The sequence below is a fragment of the Ursus arctos genome, unplaced genomic scaffold, assembly GCF_023065955.2.
Source record: "Ursus arctos isolate Adak ecotype North America unplaced genomic scaffold, UrsArc2.0 scaffold_20, whole genome shotgun sequence".
Lineage (NCBI taxonomy): Eukaryota > Metazoa > Chordata > Mammalia > Carnivora > Ursidae > Ursus > Ursus arctos.
Genome location: NW_026622875.1, coordinates 10,682,207 through 10,705,630, shown reverse-complemented (window position 1 = coordinate 10,705,630; position 23,424 = coordinate 10,682,207). Strand labels below are relative to the sequence as shown.

General features: G+C 34.5%; 2 protein-coding genes across 4 annotated transcripts in view; one reads left to right on the top strand and one right to left on the bottom strand.

The window, feature by feature from the left end:
• Positions 1-23,424, top strand: part of ARHGEF26 (Rho guanine nucleotide exchange factor 26) — a 504,613-nt gene that overhangs the window by 128,162 nt on the left and 353,027 nt on the right. The window lies entirely within an intron of this gene.
• DHX36 (DEAH-box helicase 36) overlaps positions 1-23,424 on the bottom strand; it is a 52,733-nt gene that overhangs the window by 7,145 nt on the left and 22,164 nt on the right. Inside the window, exons 10-22 of the mRNA XM_026497323.4 lie at positions 21,809-21,949; positions 21,475-21,577; positions 21,007-21,094; positions 17,896-17,951; positions 16,240-16,304; positions 14,964-15,107; positions 12,875-12,992; positions 12,158-12,256; positions 4,338-4,511; positions 4,095-4,181; positions 2,996-3,079; positions 347-446; positions 160-250 (exon numbers count right to left, since the gene is read on the bottom strand). Coding sequence (XP_026353108.2) covers positions 160-250; positions 347-446; positions 2,996-3,079; positions 4,095-4,181; positions 4,338-4,511; positions 12,158-12,256; positions 12,875-12,992; positions 14,964-15,107; positions 16,240-16,304; positions 17,896-17,951; positions 21,007-21,094; positions 21,475-21,577; positions 21,809-21,949 — 1,350 coding nt within the window. The remainder of the gene's footprint in view (positions 1-159; positions 251-346; positions 447-2,995; positions 3,080-4,094; positions 4,182-4,337; positions 4,512-12,157; positions 12,257-12,874; positions 12,993-14,963; positions 15,108-16,239; positions 16,305-17,895; positions 17,952-21,006; positions 21,095-21,474; positions 21,578-21,808; positions 21,950-23,424) is intronic.

Sequence of the window (23,424 nt, the reverse complement as noted above, 5' to 3'; positions counted from 1 at the left end):
GCCCGTGCAAACAGTTTGCCTTAAGTGATCAAAAAGTAAAGAAGAATATGGTCCAAATATAAATAAGAACAAGTTTACAATATAAGCTCTGCTGCATTAAGAGGATTTCAAAAGCTTAAGGAGAGAATTAAGTAGTTTATAATAATCTTCAATGCTTACATTTTTCTTTTTTTACCCAAATTTAGTCGGATTTTAGCAACTTTGGGATATAAACCAGCACAGATGACAGCTTTAATTATTTTCTCATTATCTATTGAGGGTAGGAAGATAGAGAAAAAAAAAGTAAAACACGGATATAACAAACAATGTCAGCAAGCCAATTTGTACACTGCATTTTCTGCTTTACCTGAATTTATATTAGATTTTGGATCTTTAGGATTTCTACTGCTTACAAATCCAGCTCCAAGAAGATGCTCAGCAAACTGTCCTTTCATGTTATGCAGCATCTAGGGAGCAATGGTAACAAACAGAACTAGAATACCTTTCACAAAGATTTATAGGGGCTATAAAGCATATACCCGCCAACAGCTGTAAGTTTTCCTGGCTTTATAAAACACTGGCAAAAATAGGTTTTTAGAGCAGAGGTTGCAAAAACCTGTTTTTGTCAATAAAGTTTTATTGGAACAAAGTCACACTCACTCATCTATTACCTACGGTTACTTTCACATTATCAAGGCAGAAGTGAGACACCATACGGCTTATAAGCCTAAAATATTTACTGTCTGTTTTTTTTTTTTGTTTTTTTTTTTACAGAAAAGGTTTGCCAGCTCTAGAGAATAACCACTGATGTTTAAGTACTGCTCCATTTTGCAAAAGATTCACTAATATAATTTTAAAAGTTATTCTCCACCCCATATTTTGGAAAAACAAATTCAGAAAAGCATAAATAAAATAACCCACATCCATATTTCTACTACTGAGAATTAACTGCTACTACATACTGGCACAAAGGCCTGGCATCTGGTTTTTGTTTGAAGAAGAATCATAATTTGAACACAAATGATGCATGGCTCATTATAAAGCACACAAGGAATATAGAAAAGTACAAATGAAGAAATTTCTCTAAAGTTCGTACTGTCAGAAGTAACCATTAACCAAGTAAATAATACTGCAGACACTTCTGCATATATACTGACAGAACTGCACAGAAATGCTATCCTAACAATGGGATAACAGTAAAAAAGCTGTTTTAATGAAAGTATTAAAATTAATTTTAGTTCAATTTATTTATCTATTTTTAAAAGGATTTTATTTATTCATTTTTCAGAGAGAGAGAGAGCACACAAGCAGGGGAAGTGGCAGGTAGAGGGAGAAGCAGGCTCCCTGCTTAGCAAGCAGCCAGACGTAGGCCTTGATCCCAGGGTCCTGGGACCACGACCTGAGTCAAAGGCAGACGCCTAACTGACTGAGCCACCCAGGCGTCCCAATTTTAGTTCAATTTAAAAAAGAAAGTTAAATAGGAATAAAAGTTAAACTGATGAATCCTAAATTTTCACAATCATGAGATAATAAAGGATCTTTGTAAATGTAAAATAAGAGATTATGAAACATAAAGTTGGTCTTATTTCATTGTATGTCCCTTTTATGAACTGTGTGACTTAAGCTTCCCTACTTAATTTCTCTCACACTGACTCTTCAGACCACCTCCTGGTTTTTTATTATCATTACTTTATATTGTTCAAGACAAAAACCTTTATATTCTATTCTGTATCTATAATTCCAATATTGTTTTGTACTTGTTTTGTACTGTGTTCTGTCAACACACATCACTCACTGATTTAGCATGTACTCTCCATTCCTGAAATTCTTTTTGATTTATCTCTTAATAGGCAGCATTTCACTGTCAGTGAGTTTTTCAAGAACAGCTCATGGGTATAGTATTTTAAGTGCTTTCTTGAATGCCTGTCCTGTGTTTATAGTCGGATTAATGGGTTGACTGGATATAATATTCTCAACACTTGGATTCAGGCATCTTTTCATACTTGTAGTTCATTTTTTCTATTTCAGGGAAATGTTCTTGTACACATCTCTGAATAGATATTCATAATTACACTTGGCTTTCCTATGGAGAGACATCTTTTGTCTTCATGGTGGATCATCAGTCCTGTCTTCCTGTCTACAAGCTTTTTACTTACTCCTTTTAACTTTTTTTCTTTTGCAGCTGAACCTACAAACTGTGATTAGAGCCTTTCTTCTACGGCAATACTTTAAAGGGACCTCCACTTTGCTCCTTGTCATTCTTTTGGTCATCGTGTCTTAGAGGTCAGCAGTCTTGTGATCCATTCTATTGGTTTATTTTCTTATCTTTGCTTTACTGAATTCAGATTCTTCTTAAACTGTTCCTTACTATGAAGGAGTGGTAAGGTATTTTCTTTTGAGGTATGTTATGTTCCATTCTTTTTTCCCTTTCAATGTAGTAACTTTCAGAATTTTCTAACTCTTCATTTTGTTAATGTTTGAGCAGTTTTGATTAGATTTGCTAGACACGCTAGATTCTTGATTCTTTTACTCCCTTGTAGATTTGTTAAATGTCCAGTACCAGAGCTCATGCCACAGCTGGAATGTACATGAATAGGGCAAAGTGAGGAATTCCTATTCTTAACTTCTCCAATTCTGTGTAGAGCCTTAAGTCTGATGTTTATCTGTCCTATTTATTATCTTCTGTTTCACAGATGCCTCCTGTCCAATGTTTTCTCATGACACAAAACAGTTAACCTACCCAAAAGTTAAGGTACAGATATTATGTTAAAATAAAGATACTGTTTGATATTTTAAAATAGATTCTAGAAGTATTAATGAAAAATTTCAGGCTGAATCATCAAAACAGCAACTAGAGGGTAGGGGCAATTATACAAAATTATTATTTTGTATAATCACTTAACCAACTTCATATGACAAACTCATACAATTAACATTTTGCTCCAGATCTAACAACACAAAATAGGTACATATATACTAACATATTTGGGAACCATTTCAAAACATTCACCATTACCTGCAATGTGTTTGAAGACAAAAAATATTCCCAGCAATAGTCTTTTTCATATCTGAAACCACGTCGCCTAGCTTCTTCCCAGCCCTATGGGGCAAAGAAATAAAGAAAACTATTTATATTGTTACTCAAAGCAAAGATGCTTACTGGTTTGTCTTTATTTTGGTAATAATTTAATCTTCTGATATTTCATTTTCTTTGTAAAAAAAAAATTCAAAGAATTTTGAAATTTACAAACTAAAAAACAAACAAAAAAACTCCACAAACTCCCCATGATTCTAGTTGTGAAGTGATAGCCACAAATGAATTTCCAGACCTTTCTTCATGTAAGTAAGTTCTATAGTAACATACTGTGTATTTTATACAAAATGTCAACATATATAGTATATAATAAACAAAAAGAACACCACTGGACAAAGTCCAATGCTACTGTGCATTTTTAACTTCCACAAATATAAATAAATATGTATATATTTTTAAATAGAGAAGGGAAGATTGGGAAAAAGAAAAGTTATTACTAGATGAACTCAAAGGAAAAAAAAAACTTTCCCATAATATGTAGTACCAAACTGGATCTAGAACTACAATAAAAAAATGCTATCTCTAAAAAGCAAATTATATTTAAATTTTGCAAAGATGGGTAATAAATGTTTTCCTCAAATGAGGGATGACTTTTGGAAGGAGAAACAGTCTAAATAATGTACATGATTATGATACTCTATCAAAATATTAAATCCAAATACAGTTGTAGTTTATTAATGAACAGAATGAGACCATCTTTCATGAAAGTCAGTAACACAAAAGTACAAATGAATAGTATCAAATAACATCAAATAGATTTCTGAGATCAACTGTTCACTTGTTCTATTGTTATCAAAACACAAATATAGACTTCTTCCCCCCAAAAGGGTAAACGTAATGAACTATCAGAAAATTGAAAACTCATGAAAAATCAACAATTTTTTTTAATGTTCACCTAATTTCAAATACTTAATTTAATCCTGATAATGAAACACATTTTAATAAGTGAGTATGTTCCTCTTCTATTATCAGCTCTTAACCTGAATGAACTGTCACAATCTAGGACAAGTTGTTTTTTTACCTCAAATGCATTTACAACTGTCAGGTGGTCACTTTTAGTATCTTTTGCCAATTCTTTTCTTCTTGCATCTGCAATCTTTTCTTTGCCCTTCAGAAAGGAGGGGGAAAAAAATGAAGACAACTTAAATTGCCCTGATAATAAACACAGAAAGGCCTTCTAATAAAAAGCTAATGAAAAATGATCTAAGCAACAACTAGTCTGTGTATATAGAACTGTCCAGCCTTTTATTTATATCTTTCTTACCAATGGAATGACAAAGGGATCTTTGAAGCTGAGACTAGCAGCAATGGTGAGTACTGGATCTAAACAACAGAACAGAGCTCCAAAAAGAATCATTTTCCCAATGTGTGGCTCAACTGGTAATCGTGCTAAGTGAACTCCAAGGGGTGTCAATTCTTCTTGTTTATCCAAAGCGTTCTGTAAAGCAAGAATTTATGTTTAAAATACACATTATAAAGCATCACTTTCAAAACTATTTTAGTTTGCTTTAAAATAAACAGCAGAAGAGTGCTCACTCTCTTAGGCCCAAATGCCCTAATATTGTTCAATATTGTTTCTTCCTCAAAACTAAGTTCTGAGATCAGCAAAGGTTAGAAACTCAGTTAAAAAAAAAAAAAAAAAAAAATCCACAACCCACTTTACTCTAAATGTTAGGAGAGAAATAAGAGAAATACCACATTAGCAAACCTTCAATCAAATAAAATCACCCACTAGACTTGTGGGGAAAAAATAAAACAAAAAAAGAGACAACTATTATATATTTGGAATATATAATGCAGAGCCCTTGATTCTAATAGTTTAAGAGACATCAGACAGGAAGGCAAGAAATAATGGGGATATCTAGAACACTGAAAACTGGGGGTGGACTACTGCTCTGATTATCTAGGTAATTTGGTCCAATCATTCCACTGAGCATAGCTAGAAAAGCTGCTTGAAGACACTGAGGAGTTAAAAAAAAGAACTACAAGAATTATAAATCCAGAATTTGGGAGAAAAAAGAAGTCCAGGGAGATGAGCCCAGCACTGGTGTTTCTTTTCCTGGCAGAAGCAACATAAATCCTGTCTGGAGAAAGTTATCACCATCCCAGGCTTCAAATTTGTACCTACTAAGAATTCTGTAAATACAATATCCAGTATACAATTAAAATAACTAGGTATACAAGAAGATATCAATAAAAACAAAAAAAAGAACTATAACACATATGTACCCCATTAGACACAGACTTCTAAACATTTATGGCAGAAATACCCTTAATCTTACAAAAATCTCTTTCAGAGAACAGAAAAAAATATATACAATGCTCCCAACTTGTTTTTTTGTACCTGGAATAATATTGGTACCAAACTTGACAGGGACATTTGGAGAAAGGAAAACTACTGAATATCTTATGCACAAGAAACCAAAGCAAAATACTGGCAAACTGAATCCCAGCAAGTCAGATTTGTTTCAGGAATGAAAGTTGGTTTAACATTTAAAAAATCAATGTAACTCAATACATTGCAAATTAAGCAAGAAAAAGAAAATTATATCATAATCTTATCAGAGGCAGAAAAGGAATCTGACAAAATCAATTCTCCATGCATGATATATATCTTTTAGTAAACTAATAGAAACTTCCTTAATTTGATAGTTTCCATAAAAAAATCTTCAATAAATATCCTCAACAAATTGTTGACAGCTTTCCCTTTAAGAATAGGAACATAAGAATGCACACTATCATACCACTTCTGCTCAACATTGTACTAGGGGTCCTAGATAATTAGAAAAGGATATATAAAACTGTATTTATAGGGGCGCCTGGGTAGCTCAGTCAGTTAAGCATCCAACTGTTAGCTCACCTCAGGTCTTAATCTCAGGGTCATCAGTTCGAGCCCTGCATTGGGCTCCACGCTAAGAATGGAGCCTATTTAAAAACAAACTATATTTATAGATGTAACTGTGTATGCAGAAAAAACTCTACATGTAATTATCAGAATAAGTGGTTTTAGTGACTGAATACAAGCTCAACATTCAAAAACCAATTTCAGGGGCGCCTGGGTGGCTCAGGAGGTTAAGTGTCCAACTCTTGATTTCGGTTTAGGTCATGATCTCAGGGTAGTGAGATCAAGCCCCGAGTTGGGCTCTGCTTGAGATTCTCTCCCTCTCCTTCTGCCCTTCCCTCTGTGTGTGCACATGCTCTCTGTCTCTCAAATAAATAAATCTTCAAAAACAAAACAAAAACCAGTTTCATTTCTGTATATCAGTGTGATAAAAAAACGAAAAATTTGTTATGGCAGAATCCAAAAATACCACTGAGAAATGAATCTTTAAAAAACTCTCATAAAACTCCTACACAGAAAACACCAAAATACCAAGAGAGATTAAATACCTAAACAAATGGGATAAATCATGTTCCTGTTTGGTAAGACTCAATATTGTTAATTAAGGCAGCATGGCACTGGTTCAACAAAGACATACAAGAGCAGTAAAGCAGAACAGAGTCTACAAACCCAGACGCTAGATCTAGGACAAAAGCTGTAGAACAAAGAGGAAAGGATGAACTTTTCCATAAATAGCATTTAGTCAAGTGATCTACATATGTAAAAATTTTGAATCCTACCTTACCAAACACACACACACAAATCAATTGCAGATGGATTAAATATCTAAATGTGAAAGACTAAACAATAAATTTAAACATATCTTCATGACTCTGGGGTTAAGGACTTACTAAAAGACAAAAATTACTAACATAAAAAAAGACTGATACATGTGACTACATTAAAATTAGAAATTTACTTATCAAAGTACTATTAAGTAAAAAAGTAAAAATACAGACACATGCAAAGCCGACAAAGGCTCAGATCAAGAGTATACAAGAAGTATAAAATGAACTCCTTACAACCTAACAGAAAAACACGCATCAATAGTTTATAAGAGCAATAAGGCTACAAAAAGCTGTCGGCAAATTCATTATGATAATGCAAATTAGAACTACTACGAATTAGAACTACTGCAAACCTATCAGCATTCTCAGAATAAAAGATTCCCAAGAGCTGGTGCAGCTTCAAAGCAATGAGAACTGTTAGCTATCCACCAAAGTTGATATATATATTTATATATATATAAACACACACCTTGAGAGCCAGTGAATTCACTCCTAAGTATATGCCCATGAAAATACATAAATACATGCACCAAGAAAAGTGAATACTGAAGATTACTCACACCAGCATTACACACAACAGCCTCAACTGGAAATAAGCAAAATGTCTCTCAACAGTCATATACTAAAATATGGTAAAGAACTGAAATTGAATAAATTTCAGCTAAAAGCAATTATGCAGATGAATTTCACAATATTAAGTGAAAGAATCCAGAACCCCGCTCCCCCCTTCAAAAACATCCCTTATATCCAGTGTGAGGAGTTCATGTAAAGTTCATGAAATAGACCAAATTAAACTAAGCTCTTTACAGAAATGTACCCTTATATGATAAAACCATCAAGGAGAACACACAAGAGATTACCATTAAGGTCAAGATAGAGGCTGTCTTTGGGACTGAGGACTGCAGAGTGACTGGGAAATGGTAGAAGGGGGACCTTTTAGGATACTGGGAATGTTCTTTACTTCTTTAAAATATAGGGTTCACACCAGCAGAAGGAAGGAAATAAAGACAGAACAGAAATAAAGGATACAGAAACTAAAAAACAAAACAAAACAAAAACCACAATAGAACAGATCAATGAAACCAGAAGCTGGTTCTTTGAAAAAATTAATAAAATTGATAAACCTCTAGCCGGGCTTATCAAAAAGATAAAAGACCCAAATAAATAAGTCACAAATGAGAGAAGAGAATTAACAACCACTATTTGAGAAATACAAACTATTGCAAGAGAATATTATGAAAAACTGTATGTCAACAGATTGGACAACCAGGAAAAAATGGATAAATTCCTAGAAATACATAAACTACTGCCAAAACTGAAACAGAAAGAAACAGGAAACTTGAACAGACCAATAATCAGCAAAGAAATTGAATCAATAATAAAAAATCTCTCAAAAAACTAGTCCAGGACCAGATGGTTTCATAGGTGAATTCTACCAAACATTTAAAAAAGAGTTTAATACCTATTCTCAAAACTATTCCCAAAAAATAGAAAAGGAAGGAAAAATAACCAAATTCATTCTATAAGACCAGCATTACTCTGATACCAAAGCCAGATAAAGACTCCACTAACAAAGAGAACTATAGGCCAATATCCCTGATGAACATGGATGCAAAAATTCTCAATAAAACACTAGCAAAACAAATTCAACAACACTTTAAAAGAATCATTCACCACAATCAAGTAGGATTTACTCCTGGGTCGCCAGGGTGGTTCAATATTTGCAAATCAATCAACCTGATACACCACATTAATAAAAGAAACAATATTAAAACCATATGATCATTTCAACAGATGCAGAAAAAACACTTGACAAAATACAGCATCCATTCATGATAAAAATCCTCAACAAAGTAGGCTTAGGGAGAACACACCTCAACATAATAAAGGCCATATATGAAAATCTCACAGCTAATATCCCAAAAGGGAAAAAACAGAGCTTTTTCCTCTACCTTCGGGAACAAATCAGGGATGTTCATTCTCACCACTGTTACTCAACACAGCACTGGAATTCCTAGCCTAAGCAATCAGACAACAAGAAGACATAAAAGGCATCCGAATTGGCAAGGAAGAAGTCAAATTTTCACTGTTCACAGATGACATGATATTCTAGAAAAAACCCAAAGACTCCACCAAAAAACTGCCGAGAACTGACAAATGAATTCAGTAAGGCTGAAGGATACAAAATCAACATATAGAAATCTGTCGCATTTCTATTCACCAATAATGAAGTAGTAGAAAAAGAAATTAAGGAATCAATCCCACTTACAACTCCACCAAAAATAAGATAACTAGGAATAAACCTAACTAAAGAGGTGAAATATCTGTACTCTGGAAATTATGAAACACTGATGAAAGAAACGAAGAGGACACAATGAAATGGAAAAACATTCCATTCTCATGGATTAGAAGAACAAATATTGTTAAAATGTTTATACTACCCAAAGTAATCTATACATTTAATGCAATCCCTATCAAAATACAACCAGCATTTTTCAAGAGCTAGAACAATCTTAAAATTTGCAGGGGAACCACAAAAGGCCCAAAGCAATCCTGAAAAAGAAAAGCAAAGCTGGAGGCATCATAATTTCAGACTCTAAGCTATGAAACAAAGCTGTGGTGATCAAGACAGTATGACACTGGCACAAAAATAGAAAAATCCTGAGATGAACTCACAACTATATGGTCAACTTATCTTTGACAAGGCAGCAAAGAATATCCAGTGGGAAAGACAGTCTCTTCAACAAACTGTGCTGGGAAAACTGGACAGCAACATGCAAAAGAATGAAACTGGACCACTTTCGTGTGTTACACCATAAACAAAAATAAATTCAAAATGGATTAAAGACCTAAATGTGAGACAGGAAACCATAAAAATCCCAGATGAGAACACAGGCAGTTAACCCCTTGGACAACGGCCGTAGCAATTTCTCTTTAGGCAAGGGAAACAAAAGCAAAAATAAACTATTGGGACTTCATCAAAATAAAAAGCTTCTACAGTGAAGAAAACAATCAACAAAACTAGAAGGCAACCTTTGGAGTGGGAGAAGATATTTGCAAATTACATATCTGATAAAGGGTTAGTATCCAAAATACATGAGTAACTTCTAGAACTCAACACTCAAAAAACAATTAAAAAATGGGCAGAACACATGAACAGACATTTTTTCCCAAGACATACAGATGGCCAACAGACACATGCAAAGATGCTCAACATCACTCATCATGACACAGATACAAATCAAAACTACAATGATTTATTACCTCATACCTGTCAGAATGGTTAAAATCAACAACACAAGAAACAAAGGTGTTGGTGAGGATGCAGAGAAAGAGGAACCTTCACGCACTGGTGGGAATGCAAAATGGTGCAGCCACTCTGGAAAACAGTTTTGGAGGTTCCTCAAGAAGTTAAAAATAGAGCTACCCTACGATCCAGCCACTGTACTAACTACATATTTACTCAAAGAATACAAAAATACGAATTCAAAGGCACACATACACCACCCCCAGTTTATAGCACTATCTACAATAGCCAAACTATAAAAGCAGCCCAAGTGTCCACTGACTGATGAATGGATAAAGAAGATATGGTATATATCTCGAATGGAATATTACTTGGCCATAAAAAAGAACGAAATCTTGCCATTTGCAACGATATGGATGGAGCTAGAGAGTATTATGCTGAGTGAAATAAAGTAAGTTAGAGAAAAACAAGTACCATATGATTTCACTCATATGTGGAATTTAAGAAACAGACGGAAGAGCGTACAGAAAAAAAAAAAAAGAGGCAAACCAAGAAACAGACTCATAGAGAACGAACAGATGGTTACCAAGGGGAGGTGGGGGGGCGGTTAAACAGGTGATGGCGATTAAGGAGGGCACTTGTGATAAGCACGGGGCGCTATATGGAAGTGCTGAATCACTATACTGTACACTGGAAGCTAATGTTACACTGTATATTAACTAACTAGAATTTATTTTAAATGAAAACTTAAAAATGAAATGCAGGCTTCAGACCCTACTGCTGGCAAGGATTTGCTGGCCTCTTCATGATTCTGTTGTCTGCAAATGGCTAAGACTGGCTCTTCAATTCAGCTCAGAGAGAGGAAGTCATCTACTCAGGCTTCAGAGTCCAGCTATCCTCTGGTTGTCCATCTCCACCATAAATAGTTAGGCTGATTCTCTGATTGCCACCTAGCTCTAGTCTATTAGATAAAAAAGCAGCAAAGCCCTATTCTATTAGATAAAACCCTGGAGGGAAGACAGACAAGTCAGTGGTAAAACTGCACTCACTACTCCCCTAAAATACAAGTAACCTCATTAATACAAATTCCAACAAGATAATTTACAGTGCTTTTTTATTTAAACAACTTATTACGTCAAAAGCTACTACAATGTTCTGATATGGCCCAAATTCTCAAAATTAACTGTCTAGATGGCTTAAATAAAACTGAAATATGTAAAGTACATCTTCAGCAACCTCTAACACAGTACTAACCAACAGAACTTGTAGCAATGACTGAAATGTTCGATTTCTGTGCAGTCCAATGTGATACCCACCAGCCACATGTGCCTACTGAGCATCTGAAATGCACAAGTGTGAGGAGAGATACTGAATTTGTAATTTACTTCAAAATTTAAATTTAAATTGTCACATGTGGCCAGTGGCCACCTTACTAGACAGCACAACCTGAACCACTTTCTCTCTACTCTGAGCATTACCTCACAGCGCTCTTCTCCTCACTCTGGGCACTAACTCAAAGCCAGTCCTGTAACTCTTCTCAACCTGGTCTTGTGCAGGGATGGCTAACAACTTGGTAGTCACTTGCCTAAGACACTGAAACTAGTTTCTCAAAACACTGACTTCATAAAACAAAACAAAACAAAACAAACAAACAAAAAAAAAAACGAAAACAAATCACAACAAAAAACTCTAGAACAGAATGACAGGCAGGGGACTATAAGGCACCTGTTAGTATTCTTTCAAAAATAAGAGCTGCCTTTAAAAGATGTCCATACTGTCATTGAATTACCTGAATTTGACAAAAGCTCTGAAAACATTACGGTCATCAGAAGAGTCAATAAACCAACCAAATTCACTGAAGAATACAAATGAAGACAAAGACCAGTAAATTGAAAGATTTCAAGATTTTATGTAATTTTCGAACAAGCGTATAATGAAAAAAATTATGTGGAAAGGGCCCAGAATGATAACACTATCACAAAGGTATCATTTTATATCTTTCTAACTCATATTTCATATACTAAGCTGAACAGCCAAAGAGTAAATCAAATTTGGCACTACGTATTCATTGGTCAACCTTGCAGTAATGACAGTAAATTTTTTAATCAAGTGGCTTATGTGCACTAACATTATAAATCTAAGTTAGAATTTTTAAAAATAAAATTTACCAGTTCCATCAGGTGTTTTATGGAGAGTGACACCGCTTCATCTGATGGTGGATCCATCAACCTACTCAGAAAATAAGCAATTCCACCTAGCCTTAAAATCTGGGGAAGACAAATACAATTAAACATATATATGCTGACAGTAACAGTTTCGTCCCGGCTGTCAATCACTTAAAGCATCACACCCATACACAATTTTCAAGTTACTACTTTCTATCACTCACCAACTCTATACTGATGGAAAAAGGAGCTGGTTAAAATCTCAACAATTAAATTGATTACCAATTATCTTCAAAATAGGTTAATTGTATTAAAATATATAGAAGGTGGTGAAAATGGCTGAGCAGTTTATCATGACGGCTAACACCATAAGATGTAGTAACAGTACACATAACTAACATTTACTGAACACTTACTATACGCCAGGCACTAAGAATTTTATAAAAGCTTAATTTAAATAACTTGCCAACTAACAGAATTAGCTTGTCGGGGAGGAGCTGGGATTCAAACATAGGCAATACAGCTCTAGAGTGTACATGATAAAAATGTGGTTAGTAAACATTTCAAAGAAGCTTAAAAACAGTTTACTAACACAAAAAAGACAAATGGCATGGTGATAATTCTTCTTCACAGATTTAATATGCTACTTTCTTCTATACTAATGTTGAAAATTACAACGCTACCCTCCATTTACTTTCTTAATTCTCCCATCTAATTTACCTTTATTTGTAAACAAAGTTCTTCCAAAGGAGTTCTCAAAATTTCTGGCAGTTGATAGTCATCCAGAAGGCTTGCTCTAAGACCATTATACAGATGATAGCAATGACCAGGTTGAACTCTTTAAAAATAAATAAAAAAGAGCATTACTAATGACTTTTTACTTTACAACTCCAGAGAAAACAGGAAGCAGGGAAAATAAACAATATCTATTTCATGTAAGCTACACCATAACTAACATACTTAATATTTCATTTTTATTAATCATATATCCTTTCTCCCCGCTTTTGAATAACCCTAGATCACCATCCCTATGTACTAGTTTTAAGAAATAGAAAATTTCCTCCCCAAACAATAATCCGGTTCCCTATTTCTAACTTACAGGTTCCAGATTGCTATACTTAGTAATAGTCTACTGAGGTTTAGTTCTATATGCCTTGTGACCATATCATGTAACAAATCCTAGCATGTTAGTCTGTCTTTATTATTTAAAAAGTATGTGCTATTTAGCGAACTTTCAGAGGGATGCTAGAGATTTTTTAATTGTTAAATTTTCTTTAGTGATGTGAATGGACAATGTTAAGGACAGATGTGTAGAGGTGTGGCTATTCACACATTTTCAAGCAGAATAAGTATTTCTATGGGATCTTGCTACTACAGAAGGGGGGAGGCCCATTTCCTATAGGAATAAAAATAAATTCCAAAAATTTTAGCTATTTCTGTCACAAGTCTACAAGGACCCATCATCTATTAATATAACATGCCCGTAGAAACTAAGAGTGCCCCCACTGACGACCCTATAAGATAGTTTGCCCTGGCCTTCAAAATAATTATTGATCAGGCTTTGCTAAAGGAACCTACATCTATAGACCCTACAAGGAACTATATTCCATTTGAATTAAAACACTGTAATTCTATAGTTAACTTCTACCAAGCTAGCGGATATGAAAAATCAGATGAAATATAATACTTTGTTTACTTTATTTCTATAATTATTTTAAGGATCAAACCTAAGGCTAGTATGTTTACTATTCATATGTGAGTGTACCAAATGGTGAATACTTCTTGAATCAGTATCCAGTGGTGGTAAGTCCGCATGAGAAAACCTTAGTATTGGTGGATCCCGAAATCAAGTTATCCCCCAACAGCTCATCAGAAGAGTACAGTTCTTAGAATAAGTCATAACTTGCCTCAAGAGCACCAACTGTATAATCTAATAAACTGTCTCCAAGTTACAATGGGATAATCTGCAAAGATTACAGGGAGTCAGAGCTTTACTATATATAAATGTAACACAAAGCACTGATAAAATGATCTATAAAGTTTTCTTCCAAACAAAATGGTTAGTCTTCTCTCAACTCTCCTTTCCTTACTTAAGTCAATATCTGAAGATTGATGGAAACCTTTCTGTTCTAACGCTAAGAGGCAAAAGAAAAACTCTCTTCTATGATTCCAGACATGATTCTACCACTCATATGAGTAAGGGTGTAAAAATACTGTGAAGTATGCACTAAAATGAATAAGTGCAATTATTTGTGTTAAAGGCAAATCATTATTCCTACCATTAAGACAGAGATGTTTTTATTTCTTATGCTACTTCACATCAATGGGGCAAAGGTATATTACTTGTGTTTTCACTGGTAACTAACAGTGAAAAAACAGTATAGCTGTAAAATACAGGATTAGGAGCCCAGACTGGGGCCAGACTGTATCGGTTCAAATCTTGAATCTGCTACTTGCACAGCTGTGGGACTTTTAATTTCTTTATACCTTAATTTCCTCATACCCTTAAAATGGAGGTAATACCTTACCTTACTGCATATGTAGTGAGGATTAAGCAAGTTAATATATACAAAGTGTTTAGGAAATAACATGACCTTCAAATATTATTACTAGTTATCACGATTATTAGTAATGTGTGCTTTTAAAAAAAGAAGAGAAACAAAATTATACGTAATAGAATAAGAATAATAATTATAATTAACTATACTGAAGAATTAAAAGTAGAAAAATCATGAAATAGAAAACTAGGCAGATACTTTTCCAAAGAAACTATGACTAAAACAACTTTCAGACAAAGATTCCATCTTACCTTCCAGCTCGGCCTTTCCTTTGTTTGGCATTAGCTTTACTAACCCACTCAGCAGACATCGTACTGATGTTGTTCTGGGTGTCAAAGTGTGTTTCTTTTATTTTTCCTCCATCTATCACATAAACTACATCATCTATGGTAATGCTGTTTAGAAAACAGATGTATGAAATATTAAAAATACATCAAAAGCATATAACCTCTAACAGGGCCGACAGATAGGGATTTTAAAGAATTTTTTATTGGTCCAACTGCCTTTAGCAGTTTGGGATTTTCACCACTATTGCCACATTTACCAACATTACAGGGATCAAGCACCTAATTGTATAAGCAGCATCAGGAGCTGCAGTGGCAGCCAATTCTAGAGATCACACGAGGAATTTATCTGCCCACAAACTTCACAGCTTACTTGATGACTTTTGTACCTAGCTCTAGGGGACCCAGCGCCATGGTTTAATATCAGCTTCCACAGAAAAATCGGTTTCAATGACTGTATAGACATATTAATACCTCCAAGGGAATACAAGAAATGTTAAAGGCTATTCACAAATGATTTATCAAACGACACGAACCCCAACCAGAAAAAGGCAAAACCAAAATTGACCTCAACTCCCATGCTTCTTTAAGAAGGCTTTAAAAAAAAAAAAACACTAGGGGCGCCTGGGTGGCACAGCGGTTAAGCGTCTGCCTTCGGCTCAGGGCGTGATCCCGGCATTATGGGATCGAGCCCCACATCAGGCTCTTCCGCTATGAGCCTGCTTCTTCCTCTCCCACTCCCCCTGCTTGTGCTCCCTCTCTCGCTGGCTGTCTCTATCTCTGTCAAATAAATAAATAAAACCTTTAAAAAAAAAAAAACAAAAAACACTAAAAAGGCTGTTTGTAAAGAGAGCTAAACCATTATAGGATCAAAAAACAAAACCAAAACCCTACGCTCAATGCCATGACTAAATTAAAATAACTTTATGAAGGGGCGCCTAGGTGGCTCAGTTGTTAGGCGTCTGCCCTTGGCTCAGGGCTTGATTCTGTGTTCTGGGATCGAGCCCCACATCAGGCTCCTCCGCTGGGAGCCTGCTTCTTCCTCTCCCACTCCCCCTGCTTGTGTTCTCTATCTGGCTGGCTGTCTCTCTGTCAAATAAATAAATAAAATCTTTAAAAAAAATAAATAAAATAACTTTATGTAAAGAAATTATAAAGTATCTTTTGGAGAGAAAAGAGTCTAAGGTATGTCAATAATTTATGGGGCTCAAAACTAATACAATCATCAGTAGTTGATATTTACCTAGTCTCTGCAATATTGGTAGCAATTACTATTTTCCGAACACCAGGAGGGGTTCTTTTAAATACCTGTAAGAATAAATAAATCAAAACCCCAAAAGTAATTCATTTCTAATATATCATTCTTGCAATTAGAAGAATTACTTCAGATACTGCTCATTTTTAGCATTCTGTGTTTACTCATTTACATATGCATCTAATATGTATAGATATGTTTTATAGGTATACATCATTTTCAATACTATAAAATTCCCTTTTGGTAAACAAACGAAATCTCCCAGATTTTAGGACCTTATCACAAACAAGATTTCAAATGAAATATGATTATTTGAATTTACAGAATCTTTAACAAAAGCTGAAAAGTATAAATGTCTTTTTGTGTTGTCAAACTTGAGAGAGAGAGTTGAGCTTACCTGTAACAATTACGAATTATCCAAAACTATATTAGTAAGGGCATCAACTAACCAGGCAAATGCCAAACTCAAGAGAATGGATGTCTGGTTGTACCACTGTATATAAGCTTTTGAAATCAGACTAAAATAAAAAATAAATTTTCAAATGCTGAATCCTACAAACAACAGCACCCTTCGCAAAAAGCCAAGTACCAATTGGCTATAATGCAAAGAAATGCAAAAATCTGTCTCCTCATTTATAAAAATGATCAAACTGTTTTCCAATTTAGTCATGTGATCTCTAGCAAAGGAATACATAATTTGCTATTACGGTGTCAGAGAAGAAGCACTTCCACATTGGATACTTTTCTGTCTGGTCTTTGGAATTAAGAGCCTTCTCCCTTTACTCTTGTCTTCCTTTAGGTATGCACTCTGTATCTAATTAAACTGGCTAAGCCTTAGACCATGGTATCAGCAGAAAAGACATTAGAAGTGCCTCAATAAAAAACATCTTACTATATTCTTTTTGAGAGAGAGAGCACGCGAGACACGCACGCAACAGAGGAGAGAGAACGAATCTCAAGCGGGCTCTACGCTCAGTGCAGAGCCCAACGATCAGGGCAGAACCCACCGTGGGGCTTGATCTCACAACACCAAGATCATGACCTAAGTCCAAATCAAGAGTCAGGTGCCTGGCTGAGCAAACCAGCTACCCCCGTCTTGATATATTCTTAGAAAAGAAGTAGAAAAAGTAGAAGGGAAGACAGATTTTCTTCTCATCCATCTCATTCTACCTGAGACTACAAACACTGCAGTCCTGAAAACTATCTTGCCTTTGAGAATGCAGTGTTCATTCTAACTAGGGATATCCCTGAATGTGTCAGAGACAAAATATTCAAAATCACAACAAGATATTATTGATAAAACAGAAGTCTCAAATATACTAATTTTGTTAAATCAAAATCTCAAATATCAAGCTGTAGTATGTCACAGATAATTGAAACCCAAACAAGTTACTGGTGAAACCAATCTTTAAACTTTTCCCTAATGTTGACAAAACTAATATTTGTTAATTACCCTCAGTTACTCAAATTTTTGTGCAATTATCCTCTGAAGACTCATTTGCAAAAGGTTCTCAAAGAAGTACTTTTTATATATGGATTACTAGAAAATTCACCTTCAAAAAAATAAAATAAAACACACAATAAGCAGCCCTTAAAGCTTGTCTCGACTTGGAAGACAGAGAATGAATAAATTTAAGAACATACCTGTGTCTGGTTAACTGTAGGCATTAGTGAATGTAGGGGTATGATAAGAAATCTGTCTGAAAATTAAAAAAGAAAATTAAACTTCAAGATAAATAGTTGCAGAAAAGCTCCAGCAGACAGACATGGAACAATGAGTTAAGATGCTGAGCCATATAATTCTTAATTTATATTCTCATGTATTATCAGAGCAACTTTACTCCTTTTATTTTCTTCTTAGTGCTCCAAGTTCTTGCTCACATTTTACTCTGTCAATTTCACATTGATAAGCATATTCCCCAAATTCCTAAAGAATGCTTAAAGTTAGAAGCAATCTTTTCAAATTATGCTAGAAAAACATCATTAACTCCATTCCCATCACTTAACTGAAGACCAAAAAATTTTGCTTTAATATGAATGTTAAGTTTGTAGACTCTGGGTGATCCTCACTATTTTAATTAACAGAGAACATGTCATTTTTTACAGCACAATACTTATGAAATTTCCATGTCCATTTTTATGCTAAAAATAATAGAAACAGCACTGGTTAAATATAATACACATTCCAAAAGTGACCCACATTTTTAAACATAATTTCATTAGAAATTTAAGAAATCATATTCCTACTTTTTTAAGTTTCAAAGTGAAACAGCTCAGCCCATTCATGGTTATTAGCCAATAGGGAGAAAGTCTGGTGTAGGATCAGCGATGGAAATGAGGGAGTATTAAGGAACTAAAGATAGATTTCATGTTTAGCTGTGGTTACAAAAAAACCGCAACCTCGCTTAAATCTCTAGCAAGTGTCCAAATGACTCAAGATAGCTATATTCTCCCAGAAAAAAACTGTTGTTATTCAAAGGAGATATGATGTCCCCAGACTCTCTAGGACCCTCTGAATAAGGGTTACAAATCTTAAAAAGTTGTAAAAAGTGGTCAAGCAACTGACATTGCTAAAAAGGATGCTCTGAATTACTTATCTCTTATCTCACAACATGAAATATGTCAACTCAATACTCTAGGCAAAAATACTTCTCAAGTTGGATTAAGCCTTAAGATTAACTTCCAGTTTATAAAAAGTACAGGTAAGAAAGGATCAAAAGAAAGGACACTATAAGGATTCAGATTCAGACAAATCTAGAAAGTCTAGGTGGACCTAGTCTTTTCCACAAGGCGTTACCATGGGGAAAGTGAAAAGGGTTGAAAGTAATTACCTAGAGTAAAAGATTTATCTGGTTTACGTTTTTCTGTAGTGTGAACGAGCTAGTTGTAAAAGACACTTTCCGGGAAAAATCTGATTACAGACTGGGTTATTAAATGATATTAAAAAGTCAGGCATGATAATGGAATTGTGGTTATATAGAAAACTGTCTTTATTTTTAGAGATATACATATTTTTTTGGATAATGTGATAGCTGCAATTTACTTTAAAAAGGAAAAAATTAGATCACTAAAATAACTGCTGCACAGAAGTCAATGGAGTATGATGTGCATTATGATTCTCTAAGTATTCTGTAAGTTTAAAATGTTTCATTACAAGTTAAAAAAATCAGCAGCCACATAAAACAATGAAAGTGAAAATAATTCTGCTGAAGACTATAACTAAAACAGTTTATAGTGTTGATATTGCACAACTGTAGTAGTCAGTGGGAACAAAGTCTATACTCGTAAGAAATAAGAAAGAAGGTAAGCATTCAGGAAACTGAGTTTCATGATTTACCTTTCAGTCAGTACAGAGTTACACCAATTTTATACCCCTTCTACAATGGCTAACACAGTATAACTGATTATGAAGTCTAAATTTTAAAAATATAACTTGAGAAAAAACGTTCTTATTAAACTCTGGCCAGATTTTCTTTAAAAAGAATTGAGCTGATAGTCAAAGCATAAATTAATACCTCCTTCCTTGAGAATAATTAAATTAGAAAGTTAATAAAAAGTCAATTACAAATAATCTATATTATCACACCCTTTCCACACTCCCTCAAAATTATAGTATTACAATTTGGTATATCTTCCTCGTATTTTTCTTGGTAAATACATATATATACTCACATTTTTTGAAATTAAAAATAGATCATACAGTAGCATTTATTTTTGGGGTAAAAGGGACCAACATTAGAAGGTTCAGCCAAAAAAAATTCCAGTTGTTTAAAAAAAAAAAAAAATTCAGTTGCCCTGTTTAATCATGACCATACTTTTTCTATAGAAAAAGGCTGTCACTGACCAGGAAAAGAGAAATCAGTATTTCATTACAGAGAAGTCATGGTAATCAGATACAAACATTTTCCAGCTAGAGAACAGTAAATAACTTTAATTACAGATAATGTGTGGAGGGCATCACTATAGTGGGATTTAACAAAGAATAAAAAATACAGCTTTACTAATTCAACCAATACAATTAGATCAAAATATTTTTAGTGTCTTGTAAAAATGTGTCAAAAGCACTTCAAAGATTAAGGTTAGAAATTATAAACAGAACTATCAAATACTAAATAGAATTTGCTTTGTATTTTACTGATTTGAAGTTAGTAATTAGTTCTGAAAATGCTCTGGCTGAATTTTATGGGAGAAATATCACATCTCTCAAACATGCTATTAAAGCATCAGAGTTACCTGAGGAATTTTTAAAAACTACAGATGTTCAAGTCACATTCTTAGATTTGGGGTGAGGACGGGTCTGAGTATCTGAATTTTAAAGAAGCACCACTAGTGACTCTGTGGTATAGTCCGTGCTGAGAAACACTGGGCTAAGCGATAAATTCAACCTGCTTTTCTGCCCAACAAAATGCAGCACTGAATGAAAAAACACCTCAAGCTCCAACATCTTAACTTTAAGGGCTCTATATATTATTAGGCAAATTTAGGAAAAGGGGTAAAACATTCTTATCATAATACCAAGGAAAGAACTTTACCATATACCTAACATCTTGTGACCTAGAACTTTATTTTTAAAATAGAGTGAGAGAGATCTAAAGATCTAAATTTTTAAAAAACCCAGCCTGGGCTTAAGACCACCAAGTTCCTATAGTAAGGTAGCCTTCGAAGCAATACTTCTAGAAACAAAAGAAAACAACCATGTTATATGTGATTTAAGTACTATTCTTGGAATTGCAATAAAATACATTTTTATAATACCTGATTTAAACATCACTTGTGACATCAAGAGATCATGTAAAGTGCTGATGTTGTCCCAGCCTGGTAGAAAGACCAATATTGCACCATCCTGTATGGCGGGGAAATAACCATTACAAAAAATTATGTAACAAAACACAATAAAAGTAAACTTCTGTGCACACTTAAGTCTTCATTAAAATTTTATTAGCTTAGGAAATTTACTGATTTTTGTTTGTTTTAATTATAACTGAAGAACACAAGCTCACTTTTAAAAAACAGGACTTAAAATTCAGATATTTCATTTGCTTAGTCTTTCCTTCAAATAGATCAAATGCCTAAATCTTAGTTATTTTGAGATTACTATTTCTGGTGTCAAAGCAATTTCTTCCATATGCTATTTTTAAAAAGCATTTAAGAAAATTATTCTTACTCAGGATCTTGTTACATTAATACAATTAAAATTATGTCACCAAAAAACAAAAAACTAACCTCTTCTTCCAAAACAATGTGTCGGATAAGGGCAGCAATCAAATTCAGGTCAACTTTCTCATCATCCATCATTTCTAGAACATCTACAGTACTTGCAGAATACCTATCAAAGTTAAACAGAAAATCATGAAATACTTGAAAAAGTTTCCCAAGGTTCAACTTGCTATAAAATCTTAAAATTAACTCAATCGGCAAATGTGGAAACACAACTAACATATAGGAAAGAATTACTGGAATAACAACAGTTATGAACAAATTCAGGAAGACAATCTCTGCTTTTTGGTTTTAGTTTAGCCTCTGTGCTCTCGAATTAAAACAAAAAAACCCCACTTACCTTTTTCGCAGTTCCCTTACATAATCTGGCCAGCGTTCTTTATAGATTGCTTCTTTTTCTTCTTTTTCTTGTCTATTTACATGCCCTTGCATGAAACCTCTCTTAAACTGGGACCTGTGTTCTTTTTGTTCTGGAACATATCTAAAATAAAAACATTCTTAAATAGCTTCGCTTTTTGGAAACTCTTCTGGTTTTAGCAAATATCTATGACTCTACATTCGGATTTTAAAGAATATTTTCATTATGCTTTCTAGTGAATGCTAATTAAAGTTTATCTGCAACTATTCATTAACATATAAAATCTGACATTTTAGATATCTACCAAAGTATATAAACCTTCTACCAAAGTATATAAAACCCTCTAAGATCATTAGCAGTCAAAATTTAAAAAATTAACACTACAGTCAATTTCACCTTTTAAGTTTGCTCTACAAAGTTAACATGAACATAAGTCCAAAATAATAGTAAATGCCTAGTGGAAGACTCAGATTTTGAATACAGTTTCCAAACCTGAGTGCACATAAGAATCCCACAGAGCGCTTATATAATATAGAATCCCGAATCCTATCCTTTGTAATTTGGATTCAGTAGGTCTGGTTGGGGGTCTGCTAATCTAGGAATTTTAATTAGCGCCCCAGGAAATTCAGATAATTTATCTATGGACCTATAAACCCATGCTTGAGGACTATTTAATTCTGCTCAGAGCTAAACAGCAGAGCCAGAATCAGTACTAAAGTCTCTTATGTGTCAGTCCAGTACTATACTCCAATCATGCTGCAGTGACTGATAAAAACAGAGATGCATCTGCCTAAGAATGCCACCTAATTTAAGTGGGTTTGGAGAGGCATGGGGGTGGGAAGAGACCAAAAAAAAAAAAAAGAAAGAAACTAACTGCACTTGAATTCCAAAGCCCCTCAGAGTTTGCCTAGGGAAGAGCACCTAGATCCAATGGGGGGTTTGGAGCATGGGCTTTAAACTAGAAAGAACTGGACTGAGGGTCTTGCTTTGCCACTGACCACCTGTGTGACCTTGGATAAGGTATAAGCCTCTGCCCTTTGGTTTGCTTATTTGAGAAATGAATACTCTTATAATTGTACTGGCATGAGAATAAAAGAAAAATCCAATAAAATAAAGCACAGTGCCTGACACATAGTAGACACCCAAAAAGTGTTAATCCCCTTCCCTATTCAGTACCTGTGACCCAGGATTCCCCTAAGTCTTCAATACATATAGAGGCATCAACTTGAGGTAAGGCAACCTGAGACAGAGATTAGTCCTAGTCAGCAGGATGGACCCACAGTTGTCTCCTTTCCCAGCAATTCCAAAAAACAGAGGTAACCTTCAACCCCCCAGAGCCCGAGTGCCCGATGACAACCCTCTGTATCATCTCACCCTGCTTCCTTCCCTCTTACTTTCATGTAGAGCAGCTCTTCTTCTGGGAATAGAGAGCTAGAGGCTTCTGCCTGAAACCTTCTGTCCAAGGACTACCTTCCTTCAACTCCCCTCTTAGGACTAGGGGATGACAAATGCACAGGCACCATCTTTTTGCTTCAAGAGACCCTTTAGCTACAGTTCCCTGAACATTCCCTGCCTTCTCAGGAGCTTAAGAGTGCAAT